At 41.9% G+C, this 12,973-nt stretch overlaps 1 protein-coding gene across 1 annotated transcript in view; it reads right to left on the bottom strand.

Annotated features, from left to right (window-relative positions):
* The window catches only part of LOC104560257 (sodium-dependent neutral amino acid transporter B(0)AT3), a 29,757-nt gene extending 18,494 nt beyond the window's left edge, over window positions 1–11,263 (bottom strand). The window contains exons 1-3 of the mRNA XM_010205543.1: window positions 11,107–11,263; window positions 1,709–1,849; window positions 69–206 (exon numbers count right to left, since the gene is read on the bottom strand). Of these exons, the coding sequence (XP_010203845.1) occupies window positions 69–206; window positions 1,709–1,849; window positions 11,107–11,263 (436 nt within the window). The remainder of the gene's footprint in view (window positions 1–68; window positions 207–1,708; window positions 1,850–11,106) is intronic.
* Window positions 11,264–12,973: the final 1,710 nt, after the last annotated feature.

Raw genomic sequence — 12,973 nt, 5'->3', positions numbered from 1 at the left:
GCTGTCCCCTAGACTCTGACATTTGTGGTCCTCCTTTTCCTAGCAGTGATGCTCAAAGTGGTAGTTACCTGTTCTGTTTTCATTTAGAGGGCAAACACTCCAAGGAAGAGGTTCTTGGAAGGAGTTTATGAAATACCACATCACCCAGGTTAGGACTGTGTTGTAGTATAAGCTCACCAGAACAGATGCCATCCACGTGCCAGCCCCTGCAGAAAGCACAAGGTCTCAGCTTAGAAAAGCTTTGGAAAAATATTATTGGTCACAGCACTTACTCCTAAGAGCTCACATTTCCTCATTTTTCAAGAATTGCTATTCCTTTCAGAGATTTTCACATGAATGATGTGCATTTGTGTCCTCAGTAGCCAAACAATGGTGTACTCCCCCAGCTTACCAGCTCTGCTCCAGGAAGGCTGACACTCCCTACCTACTTGGAGGATCAGGATTGAAATCTTTGCTCCAGTACATAATGCCTTGTTGTCTAAAACATGGAGCAACTTTAATATCAGAGACCAAAAGAGAATGGAGTTTCACAGCCTGCTATAGCTGTGCGAGGGCACTTTTCTGTCCCAAATCATACACATATACCCTGAACTGGTAACTGATTTGCTCCTACAATAAACAAGGAAGAATAGCAGCACCACAGATTCTGCTTGCTTGCATTTTTGCCAAGAGAAGATGGATATGCCTAATTGTAGGAGATGGTTTTAGCTGCAGGTACCACCCTGCTGCCTGGTATTTCTTCCTGGTTGCCCTCTGGCCCTTAGATAAGTCCTCTTACCCACCCCTTCTCTTCCCACACGCCCCCATACACTTTACTGTTGCTGCCAGTTCTGTTTTCAGGCACCTACTTAAAGCAAAGCATGATCAGCAGTGGTGGCTGGGTGACTCCTCCTTGCCCCTGTGGGCAAGGTGCTATCTCAAACCCAGTAGAGATGATGGTTCAGCCCTTGAACAGTGGCTGCTCCCAGGTGGTTTTTTTTGCAGCCTAACAATGTGCACAGGAGACAAGGTATGTTTTTTCAGTGTATATGAAATGTAATAAATAGAAAAAAATAGAAGTACAGGACTGCACACTGGTCTGATGCCATTGCCATATTAATAATCTCCCTTCAGTGAGATTATTCAGTGATCTCTTGTGACCTTCTCCCATAGAGGGGAACTTTCCCAGATGTTTTAGACCCTTTAGGAGGTTCCAGGATCCCACTCCTGATTTTATATCTTTTTGTCCCCCTTCTAGTCTGACTGTCAAGAGGAGCAGGAAGCACCATACAACTCTGCTGTAAGCTCCAAGGTAGGGTAGGAACTGGGCACTATTGGTTAGCAGAGCTCGTGATTGTTAAGCTTCCAACAGAAAAGGCTTGTGAGGTTTGCATTTAAGGCTCCCGTGTACCTAGAGTAACCCCTGATGGGAGTGATATAGAGCCATAGAATAGTTGGGTTGGAAGGGACTATTAAAGGTTGTTTAGTTCAAACCCCTCGCAGTGAGAAGTGACATCTTCAACTAGATCAGGTTGCTCAGAGCCCCATCCAACGTGACCTTGAATATTTCCAGGGATGAGGCATCTACCACCTCTCTGGGAAACCTGTTCTTTTTGTATTCTAACAAGCATTTATTTTTACATCCTAATAAGCATCAGGCACTGTAGGAAGTGAGTGCTGGGTGAGAGCTCAACTGCAGTTCTTTGAGCTGAAACCCTGAGAGACATACCAACTCCTCCAAGGTAAGGTGAGACAGTGTTCCAGGCACCAATGCTGCCTTTCCTCACATACTGTCCTAGGGCCAGTTCGAGATGCAACAGGGGAATTCCTTCAAAGAGAAGAGCGATGAAGTATGGGATCAGGAACGCCCCTGAAAACACAGTTGAGTGCAATTGAGCCATGTGATTATTTTGAGTGCAATTGAGCCACGTGTTTACTTGCATCTCCCTAAAATTACTGTTTGGTAGTTTGTCTGTTTTATGACCCTAACAAAGTCCTTGTTAGGGTGTGCTGAGAGACAGAGCATTGCTAGGGCTACTTGCCAAGTAACATCTGTTACCGGTAATTTTGTTGGTGAAGATGGAAGAGGAATGCTTAGTGCTGAGATGCTTAGTGCTGCAGGACTCGTACTCAGACACTGCTACAGCCCATCATAAATAGCCTCCCTACTTCCTCCGTTTCCCTTTCTTTTAAGCATTTTCTTTTATGCTTCTCCCTCTATTTCCCCTTCAGTGCCCGGCCTTGTTTCCTTCCCTAAAGCTCCCAGGCATGTGCTCCTCCATCCTCCCCTGCTAAAGCAGGATTTTAAGCTGGAGACCCCCAGAAGATCAGGTTACTTTACTGCACAAAGTTCTGCTCAGAGCACAGAGCCTCTGGCTAATGAAAAAATGAAGGCAAGACTGAAGTTGTTCTGTGAGACATGGGAGCAATTAAAGCAAATTTTCTCCCAATTTATATCCTCTTTGTCTTTCCTGGTTTTCTCATAACAAGTCCCTTGGGCCAGATGTGGTTCATGCTGTGTTAGGCGTCTGGGGGAAGGTATCAATCCTTGGTAAAGGTATCAATCCTACCAGCAGCTGTCTGATTCCTGCAAAATGGTGTGCAACACCTCATCTTCCCCACCATCCCTCAAAAGGGACAGGGGTTTTGGTCTCTCTCCTTTGCACATATACTGATTTTCATCAGACCAGGAGAAGTTCCATCAGTGTGTTTAAACCACCTGCCCAAATGTCCAATTAAATTGAAACTGTGTAATAGATTGATGTTTATTGCTGTGGTGAACAGCCACTACTGTGATAAATGACCACAAAGCCTGTTTTCTTTGGGAGAACGAAGAAGGAAGCCCTGCCTCAGCACCCTCCCAATCCTCCTGCCAACTCATTCCAGCTCTGTGTTCCTCTTATTTTGTCAATAAACCTGTGATGGCTTATGCCATTTCAATTTTGCCTTCAAATACCAGAAATGAGTGTGCTCAGATTTGCTCTTCCAGCTCTGCAAACCTTCTCTCCTCCCTCCAGGCTGGCAGGGAGAGCAGCTTCACCATCATCATCTTAGAGAGCAGATTGGCTTGACTCTGCTTGTCTTCAGCACTGAGAGGGAAGTGGGGGAATGTGCAAGGATTTCTGATTATCTCTTCCTGGAATAGCTCCCATATTTTGCAGTCACTGACTGTTTAGAAAAGCTGGGCAGACAAATCACTTGATCTAAACATTGCAGTAACATTGCTACCTGTTGCTATGCACTGCAGTAACTACATACAACACCAAGAGAAGCTGTATTAACAGTTTAGCCCTTTATCAAGAAACACATAGGAACAAAAATCAGCAAAGCTCTTTTCAGTGAAGGACTGTTCTTAACTCGCCAAAGGTAGAAATACCTTTCCTTACAATCTGATTTCTTAAGACGTTTTTAATTGCTAAGAAGCAGACTTGAAAAAGGAATCTCACAGTTAATTCCCAGTATATTAAATCTTCAGTTTGGATTCTTGGTGTCCATGCCCAGTAGTCTCCTTTCTTGGAGGAAGCCCTAAAATGATTGTAGAAACTTCCCCTAAGAGAGAGTGTTACAGAGGGACTTAAGGACCACTGTATCTTGTTTAAGTGTCTTACCACCTGCTGAAATCTCACTTAGAGCTACCTACTGGAGCTCCCGTGTAAATACTATGGTCTTTGCAGGTCCTTTCCACAATCACTCAGTAACCTCCCTCCAAGCTTTGCTTCCAACTTGCTGCATTGTTCCCCTCCACAGCACAGCTGAGGGCACCCACCCAGTCTTCCTGACAGCCCAATGCCTTAGGCTTTCCCCCGAGAAAAGCAAAATATTCATGTGTCCAGGGAGTATGGCAGAGCTGAGCACTCTGCTTGTTCAGCCGCCTGCCTGCCTCTGCACCAGCTCTAGCCTGCAATCCCTGCCACCCTGAGCACTCTGTGAGGGAACAGCCTATCTCCACTATCATATCTCCCTGGAAATAACTGTGTAATAATTAGAGCAAACTGCCCTCTCTTATCTCTCTCCCCTCTTCTGTTTGCTAGCTGAACCATTGACAGCAGAGCATGTTTAGATATTCTGCTCATAAAAGCCTGTTTATGTTTTGCTGGCTTGTAGGTATCTCCAGTCACATTTGCAGTACAGCAAAACATAATGGCACACTTGGAAGGAAAAGACTGGTTTTACATGAGACCCATATGAAAAATATACTATCTGCAAACATCAAAATGTGGCAGAAGACTGAGTTAATGACGAATAGCAAGAGAGATAATCTTTCTTGAATGTAATTCAAATAAATGTTTTGTAGTTTAAAAATATGTTTTCAGTTATTCATTCCTTTGCTTTACAATATTCTTAGGAAAAGGAAATAGTTAGGAAAAGCACAGACAGTCTTACTCTTTTCCATGATAAAATCCCCTACCCGTAGAAAGAAAAAGGATACTGGAAAAGTATCAGATACCTAGTAGTGAGTAGGAATCCTCTAGCACTATATAGTCAAAGGCTTTGTTTAATAGGCAGAGTGTGCCAGAAGGCAGAGTTCCCCCTTAAGAAAGTTCAGGGGGGAACCCCTACAAACAAAAGTTTAGCTTCAGTAACCTTTTTCCCCTCAAAAAACAAATAGAGAAAACAATAGTGATCAAGCATTTGTAAGTAAAAAATTAGCCTGGATAAATGCCTGTAAAAATCAAAAGTATCACCAAGGTATGGTTTAGTTGGGTCCCTGAGGGGTGACCTAGAGAAATTTTAGTCTACACTATTCCTTCTGTCAGAAAGACACTCAAGAGGCATTAAGTATCCATCCTGAAAGTAAATGGATGCACTACTAAAAGAAGGTCAAATTAAAAGAAAACCAACCCAGTCCAAAATCTACCAGAATTAAAAGTGATTTTGGAAGGATATCCTAAGGACATCCTGCACAAAGACACCACAAAGCTAAGGAATTATCGCTGTGTCCGTGAGAAGGCACAGAAAGCCTACAAGGGCTTTTTCACATCAGGCTATCAACAGCTACAATTACCACACACACTGGTAAGTTGGTTTCATTAACAATAGAGTCCCAAGTGACAAAGAGCATTGGTGTGTAGCATAGTCAATATCATTGCTAACTCAGAGGAACCATAAAGGTGGAGATAGCTCTCTAATCATGGCAGCAGAAAAAAAACACCTGGTGTACTTCTAGATGCACCAGGAGGTTTTGAAAACCTAACCCCTTGATTGCAATGTACAAACAAATGAGGTTAGAAAAGCAAGTGCTCAACCATATTCAGCCCTCTGCCTGAGAAATGGCAGAGGCCCCTTCAGGGCACATGGCAATCTGGAAGAAAATTGTACGAACTGTTAGGCAGTCTGAAGAGAGTTGCTGATGCACTGGAGGGCAGAGGGACCAGGAGGCTAACGAAGGAGCACAGTCTAAAGCTGAATCACGGCAACCAATCAAGCAGAGTGAAACCACTAAATTGGTCTTGTCATGTCTTTGAAAGAGAGAGCAACAGACCTGGCTAGCAGGAATGTAAAGCAGTTTGATGTATCAGCCAGGTGACCACCTGATCAAGACGTACCAAGACCAGCAGAAATTGATGTCTATCAATGAGAAGCAGAAAAGAAAACCCAGTACCTTCACTTGATGTCAGAGTACTAATGAAGACTTCCTAAATGGTAAAGAAAAACTTGGAGGAGCTAATCCATGTCCTCAATATTGCATCTTACCAGCACCTGCAGATCAGCTAGCAGCAGTAAGGCAGGCAACTTGCAATGATGATCTAAAGACATAACAGCACTTGAAAGGCCAGAAGGTGAATAATAAATTTCCTTCAGATCAGAGATTTAGGAAATGGAAAATACAAGGAAGACTGAAATGACCTGGAAACTGGCAAAAAAGGAAATCAGAGTCACAGAATGGTAGAAGTTGGAAGGGAACTCTAAAGATCTAGTCCAACCCCCTGCTAAAGCAGGTCCACTTGGATCAGGTCACTCAGGAACAAACCTGCTTCGAGGCAGGTTTTGAAAACCTCCAGAGAAGAAGACACCCCAAGCTTTATGGGCACTCTGTGCCAGGGCTCCCTCACCCTCATGGGAAATAAATGTATCTCTTCATGTCCACATGGAATTTCCTGTGTTCCAGCTTGTGCCCATTCCTCCTTGTCCTGTCACTGTGCGCTACAGAAAAAAGACTCACCCTATGTTCTTGACATCTGCCCTTTAGGCAAGTGTTGATGAGGTCCCCCCTCAGTCTCCTCTAGGTTGAGCAGCCCCAGTTCCCTCAGCCTTTCCTCATAGGAAGATGTTCCAGTTCTGTGATCATCTTGCTGGCCCTGTGCTGCACTCTCTCCAGAAGTTCTTTCCTTCTTGAGCTGGACACAAGATCTAGATGAGACCTCACCAGGGCAGAGTAGAGGGAGAGGAGAACCTCCCTTGACCTGCTGGACACACTCTCCTGAGTGCATCTTCTGAAAAGCATCTGCAGAGACTGAAAAATTCAGAAAGCACATCTTGGTACGATACAATGCAATAAGTATTCAGAAGTCCATTTCACCATTTCTGTTGATGCATTGAGAACTTAATGGCAAAATACCTGTGATAATTTATGTTTTACCTACAAGAGTTTGTAATAGGTCGTAACTACTTGTTCAGATACAGAGAAAAAAATATCAGCTATTGAAAGGGAGTTATCAGACCTGTCCCCCTTTCTCCGTGGGAGTTCAGCTAAGCAGTGTAGTAGCCAACACAGCAACAAATCACATCAAGACAGCAGGTAAGACAAAAAGCAGCAACTTAATCTTATTCACCTTTCTTTCTGGAAAACAGTACTTTGTGATCTTTGTCACGTCTTCTGCACATGCCTTAATCCAAATGAAAAGTATGAGCTACAATAAACAGTCATATTTATGCAGCATCTTTATGCTGGCACTGATTTTGATTTACAGGCACTTTGTGCACCTCATAGACTGAAACCTTTCAGGGTTGAGTTTCCCATGTAAATGGCTACATTCAGAGCAGCACTGAAGGAGCTAGAGCCATGTCCAGAAAACCAAGGGGGCAACAGCCGTTTCAAACAAAGGTGAGAAACACCCATAGATCAACTTATAACCTTGGTGAACTTCCCAATGAAATCCTCATGAGTAAAGGATGCAAGTGAGCAACATCCATGTGCAAGCATGCACCAACCTGGGCTGTAAAAGGTAACCAAATACAAGAAGTTATGAAAGGATCAACCCCAAGTGCCATAAGTTTTCACCAGGGACTTGAAGAGATTATGACAGCAATCCAGAAAAAGAAGTTTGTTACTTCTTGTAACGTAACCTATTTTTTTCTCTCAGACAGTCAACTGTTCTGCTCTTCCCAGCATAAGTATTTTTTTTTTTCACTACATTCCAGGAATATCTGTTGCTCCTCTCAGATTTTATTTTCCTTCTGAGGACACGGTGAGCCAACTGCCTTTCATAGCAAGTTGTAGTTCAAATCCTAGTAAAAGGTCAGTTAGGCCATGGGTTATGAAACTCTGTTAATCATTACCCCAGAAGTAAGCAAATCTCAGATTTTAGCAGGACTTTAGTGTTTATGTGTAGGTACTTTCCTAGAAAGAAGCTTATTTTATGTTAAAGATATTTTTCAGTCAACCTGTAGCCTTGGGCACTATGCACATTTTTTTTAATACCCATGCGTTAGGCAAGGATATATATAGTAGATGTAATCAAAAGTAAAACACTCCAGTAGCTTCCAGCTAGAGCTGGGTTGGTTATTTTAAAATATGCTTAGATGACTGTATGTGTACATATATAGCTACATGACTTGTTTGAGTCTCAGATTTAGACAAACTATACACTAGGCCATTTAGAGATGTCTTTTCAATCCCAGTTGCCTGGGAACCTCTATGTTTGTCTCCTCTTACTGTGACAAACAACCTTTATATCCATTAGTCATGAAAAGTAAATAACTAACTTAACTCAGGCAATAAATCCAAATAATCAGTAACGGCAGTGGGTGATAAATGTCAGCAAAACTGATATTGTATTAGCTCCAAGTTACTGAGTAACTGTAATGTACAATGAATAAGGTCCAGAGGTCTGATGAGAACAGCTGACATGAGACAAAGATACAAACACTTATTTTTATCTCTTCTCTTTTTTAAGAAGATCTAGAAATAAGGAAAAGTGCATTGCCTAACTCTTGAACAGTTGGATAATGCCTGAACCAGCTGTGATCTGTACCCCAGAAAACACTCATCCTTGGAGCACATCTATGCCATATCCATGTCAAGTTTCACCGCGCTTGTGGCTGGGACTGCAGGCTGGAAGCCACTGCAGCTCTCAGGGCTCCTATTTAGCCACAATACTACCAGTCTCTCCCATATTCACACCTTCAGATGCACACAAGCAAGATGTATGCTCCCTAAAAATCTGCTGAGCTTTTGTAGCTGAGTTCTTTGCTTTAAAAAATGCAAACCCAAATCACATCAGTGCCTTAAGTTCACAGAAGAAAAACCCACTTTCATTATACATTAGTGTAAACCCAACAGCTCTGACTTCTTGGTTTGTCTCATGGTTCCCTCTTCCAGTGCCAGCTTCCTGAGATAAACTGTTCACAAACCCTCAGGACTTTGTTACAGAGTCCTCTGAGCCTTTGTTGAGCCCTCTGAGCCCTTTGTTAAAATCCGGTGACCAAACATCGTCATATACCCACACATCCACATGCACATATTGACCTTTATTCATCACTGTCTTGTACTGCTGCTTGTGGTGATGCAAAGTAGTCACTGAGTACTGAGCCTGGCAGCTACTTTAAACTGATTTTTCACTGTCGAGTTTTCACTGGCAACGTTATCACTACTGATGCAGAAAAAGGATGACTCAACCTTTGTCTCTGCAGCATTTTCCTGGTTTTGTTCTCTTTAAATCTTCTTTAAACCCTCTCTTTTTTTGTCACTATCAGTGCTCAGAAGCTGCATACACAAGCACAGAAGCTTTCCGAGCACTGTGCAGTCTGTAAGGGGAGTCATTGTGGGGCTCCTTGCACTGTGACTCAAGCTTCTCCTGGAGTCATAGAGGTCCACTGGGCAGGGATCCCAGAGGGGAAGGATGGAGGGAAGAGATCAAATCTCAGTAGGAGGCAAGCATTGCTGAACTTCTCAAGTGAGGCTGAGATTGGAAGAAATTGAAAAACATCTGGCCACATCTAGTCCCCTAACAGAGAAGCAGCCCTTGGTGCTTCACGTCAAGGTGTAAGAGCCTTTTTACGGTCCTCTTAATCCGTGGTAGAGATTTGCACAAAACCCTGAAGCACAGAGTTCATGCAGCCTCATGCAGATGGTGGCAACAGTAGCAGCAATGTGTAACGAGGTGTGCAGAGGAGCTGTGTCTTGCTACAGTCCTGTCTGTGAGTTTCAAATCTTCCACTTAGTGTTTTGTGTGAATTGTTCATTACAGTACAAAAATATCACATTATGTTAGTTCTGTTATGTTGTTTGTTAATACTGAATGTTTGTTCCCTTGTTCCAAGATAGAAAAGCCACCTGAGATGCTGTAAGCAGTTTGTCTGACCACAGAACTCAAGAACTTCCTTGCAGGCCCCATGATGTTTCTGCTGTGAGCATATCTGTCTACAGGTGTTTGTCACGTCCCATTACACATCTATCGTTAACTGAAGTGACAGATTTCTCCAGCCATTCTCATGAGCAAACACAGATAAATAGCATGCTCTTACCTACCTTTCTAAGGACCCAGCTGTGGCACTTCTCTGAGAGAGTTTCAGTGGGTTTCACATCTTCTGAATAAATAATGGAAAATGTGAAGTGTCCTGGGAGGAATGCAGCCTACTGCTTCTTCCCTTTTGTTATTTGAATTTGTGCAATGGTAGCTTCCAGCTGTTACATGTTCAGTGTTGAAGATCTCCTTGCCACCAGAATAATTTCTATTTCTTTGCTTATAGACTGTGATATACTCTTTCATTTTCAAATTTATAAGCTAAATAAAGTAGATTCTTAAGTCATTCCTCATGCCATAAGTTTTCCAGACTTTAAATAATTGTTGAGGCTTTTCTGCATTTTGTCTGATTTTTCAAGTTGACTTTGAAAGATGGACTTTCAGAAGAAGTCAGAAGTTCAGAAATTGTCTTAGTATCTGTAGCAGTATCTCTACCTGCTTCCCAATGCTCTGCTTATGTTTACCAAGATTCCTTTTGCTGACACAATCTGTTAAGTGTCATTCATTCAGCTATTTACCAGAGTCCCTAAAGGCTACTTCTTTCTGAAGGACTTCCTTTCAATAAAGGCAGAATCCATTCTTTGTTCCTTGGTTGATTCAAATATGAATTGTTCACAAAAAAATGGAGCTAGCTTGGTAGAACAAGATTGGATTTAACTTTTTTTTTTCTGACACTTGACAGTTTGTCCAGGTTTGAATTTTCCATTTCTCCAGTTAATTGAAAGATGATGAAAAATACTGGGATGAAAAAAAGTACTGTCTCACTCTGCTAAAGGAGATGGTTTGACGTGGCAGATTTTAAAAGCTACTCTGAATGGTGAGTTATCAAGTATTCTTTTTCGATCCACTTACTAAATTGGCTGCTTTTAATCTTTGTGGGAATGAAGGCCAGAGACAGGCTTGGGCAGCTCCTGGCAGGCTCCTGTTGGTGTTCTATCACCTGAACATCTTAAACAGCCTCACAGATGCATGTAAGTTCAATTCGGTTTTGTAGAAGGGCAGTTCCAGACGGTGAGGTAGCTCCTAAGAGCATCATAGAAGGGAGGAGAACAACTCGCTCACATTCCCAAAGGAAAACACAGCAATCATTTATCTGGGGGCCAGTTTCTTTTGCGCTTCCTTGGGGCTTCTTGGGATTAAGGTGACACCCTGCAGATTCAGTTTCCTGCTCCCACCAGGAATGTAGCAGCAATGTAAAAATTTTAACATTGGTTTTGTTGAAAGTCAGCATCAGTCTGGTCTTGCTGAATGAACCCATCATTTAAAAATGAGATACGTTTCTATAGAAAAGCTGGTCTAACTGGTGCAAGACATTCATGAGAATCAGACAGTTAAAACAAGACAGTGATGTAAATATATAACTTCCATGCCCATCCTAAGTTAGTATAGTTGCATTAGAATGATAATTTAATATTTTGCCAAAGTCTGAAGTCAGTCTTACCGCCTCCATGTATCTGACACAAGTATGGAAATCGCCACACGTTCCCCAGACCAACAGCAAATCCGACACAGCTTAAAATGTACTGGAACTTATTGTCCCATTTGGGTCTGCCATCTTCTTCAGGGATTTCAGATGGCATTGTTAAATCTTTTGTCATTGTGATGAAATATTCTTGGCTCTTTAGCCCCTTTCCCTGTAAATGGGAAGATGCTTCAAAACCTGTCTCTCCTACAGGTTTTATGCAGGGTGACTGGAGAATCATGGAGAGAGAGGTGGAGTTTTCTTTTTATGTGATGCAAAGGAATGTGTCTTTGCCAAAACTGCAGTTTAAAGACAAAACCAGGAATTATGATTATGTGGAGTTACCACTCTTGACTTTCTTGCAGCTTCTTCTATATAGTTAGAGAACGTGGGAATATGTTAATAGGTAACTCAGGATCAAACAGGCTTTTATTTTCTGTTCTCCTTCTGTTCTCAGATACTTCCAGGGAAGTGTGACACTGAATATAATTAAAAAGAAACCTTTACAGCAGACTTATTAAAATTGTCAAATACTTGGAAAAATCTGTGAATAAAGAGCTGCCATTTCCTTTCTTAGTTTGTTACCAGAAGTAAACGAATAAAGCCATCTTTTGCAAGGGCAAAAAGTAAATTTAAAAAAGCAAAGATTTGACTGTGTATGTTCAGACATTAGAACTTGGTCTGTTTTCACCACAGCTGCTGGAGGTTAATCACTTCCCACCTGTCAATGAATCCCAAGTGACGATTTTAATTCATTAAATAGTTACTAATGAATGCAAGAGCTGAATGCTTTCCTTCAGTCGAAAATATGTGAGAAGAATGGTCTTCTGTTGTCTTTCAGTTATGCCAGGGTTTTACTATTTTGCAAGATAAATCAGTTCACACTAATCAGATCAGTCAGTCAGCTTGCTTGGTTCAGGAGATCAACACTTTATGGCTGGATCCCCCATTTTGAAACAAGAAGAGTATCTAAGTGAAGATGATTTTTTTCCTCCCAAAATAAAATAAAAATATAAATGAATAAACAAACAAATCAAGAAGTAAAGCCCAGATCTGCAGCTAAGCACATAAGTATGGACAGATTGCAAATCATCCAACAAAATGATAATTGCACATCCAGGCTATGCAAGTCTCTCCAGGTAAGCACAGTTCATCTGCAAACATCCATGTCTATAGGAGGAGCAGCTCACCTTCCCAGTCCCTTATCACGATGTCTCACCAGGCACATACAAGCTGGTGGACGCAGCGTTTTTTGGCAGCACTTACACAGGATTACGTACCACCACGGCCCCTGCTGTTGCTGGGCTCCAAATCAGGAGATGCTTTGTGTTATGCTGGGCCTGTTCTAGCAACATGCTGGTTTCTATACCTGCCATCTGCAACCAACCACTTCAAACTTGTTTTTATTCTTTCTCAGTGGTTGAGCTGTTTCTCAGCAGGAGAATCTGACAAAAATTGCTTTTCTCATTATATCTTTAAATAGTTAAAATAATTACCCAAATAATTTTTTAAAATATTGACAATTAAATGCAAACAGATTCAATCCTTCAAATAACACATACGGTACCTGGTACTTTATTCTTTATTTAGAGCCGACATACTGTCTTAATGATACACTCTAGAGTAGATATACCCTATTTCTTTTAAGAGAGTGTTTTGATTATAAGGAAGTATCAGGGTGTAAATAGGATCAATTCTTGTCTTAAGAGGTAGGTATAGGCAGAGCTGCAAAATGTTATGAGTTGCCTATGTGCAGGGACAGTTGGATGAAGGGTACCATCTATCCAGGGGAGACATTGACACTATTTGCTTCTGGCATTCATCCTAGGTGCTGTCTCTCCAGTGA

The sequence above is a fragment of the Colius striatus genome, chromosome 4 (genome assembly GCF_028858725.1).
Source record: "Colius striatus isolate bColStr4 chromosome 4, bColStr4.1.hap1, whole genome shotgun sequence".
NCBI lineage: Eukaryota > Metazoa > Chordata > Aves > Coliiformes > Coliidae > Colius > Colius striatus.
The sequence above is the reverse complement of the archived record's forward strand: the minus strand, read 5'-3'. Positions and strand labels throughout refer to the sequence as shown.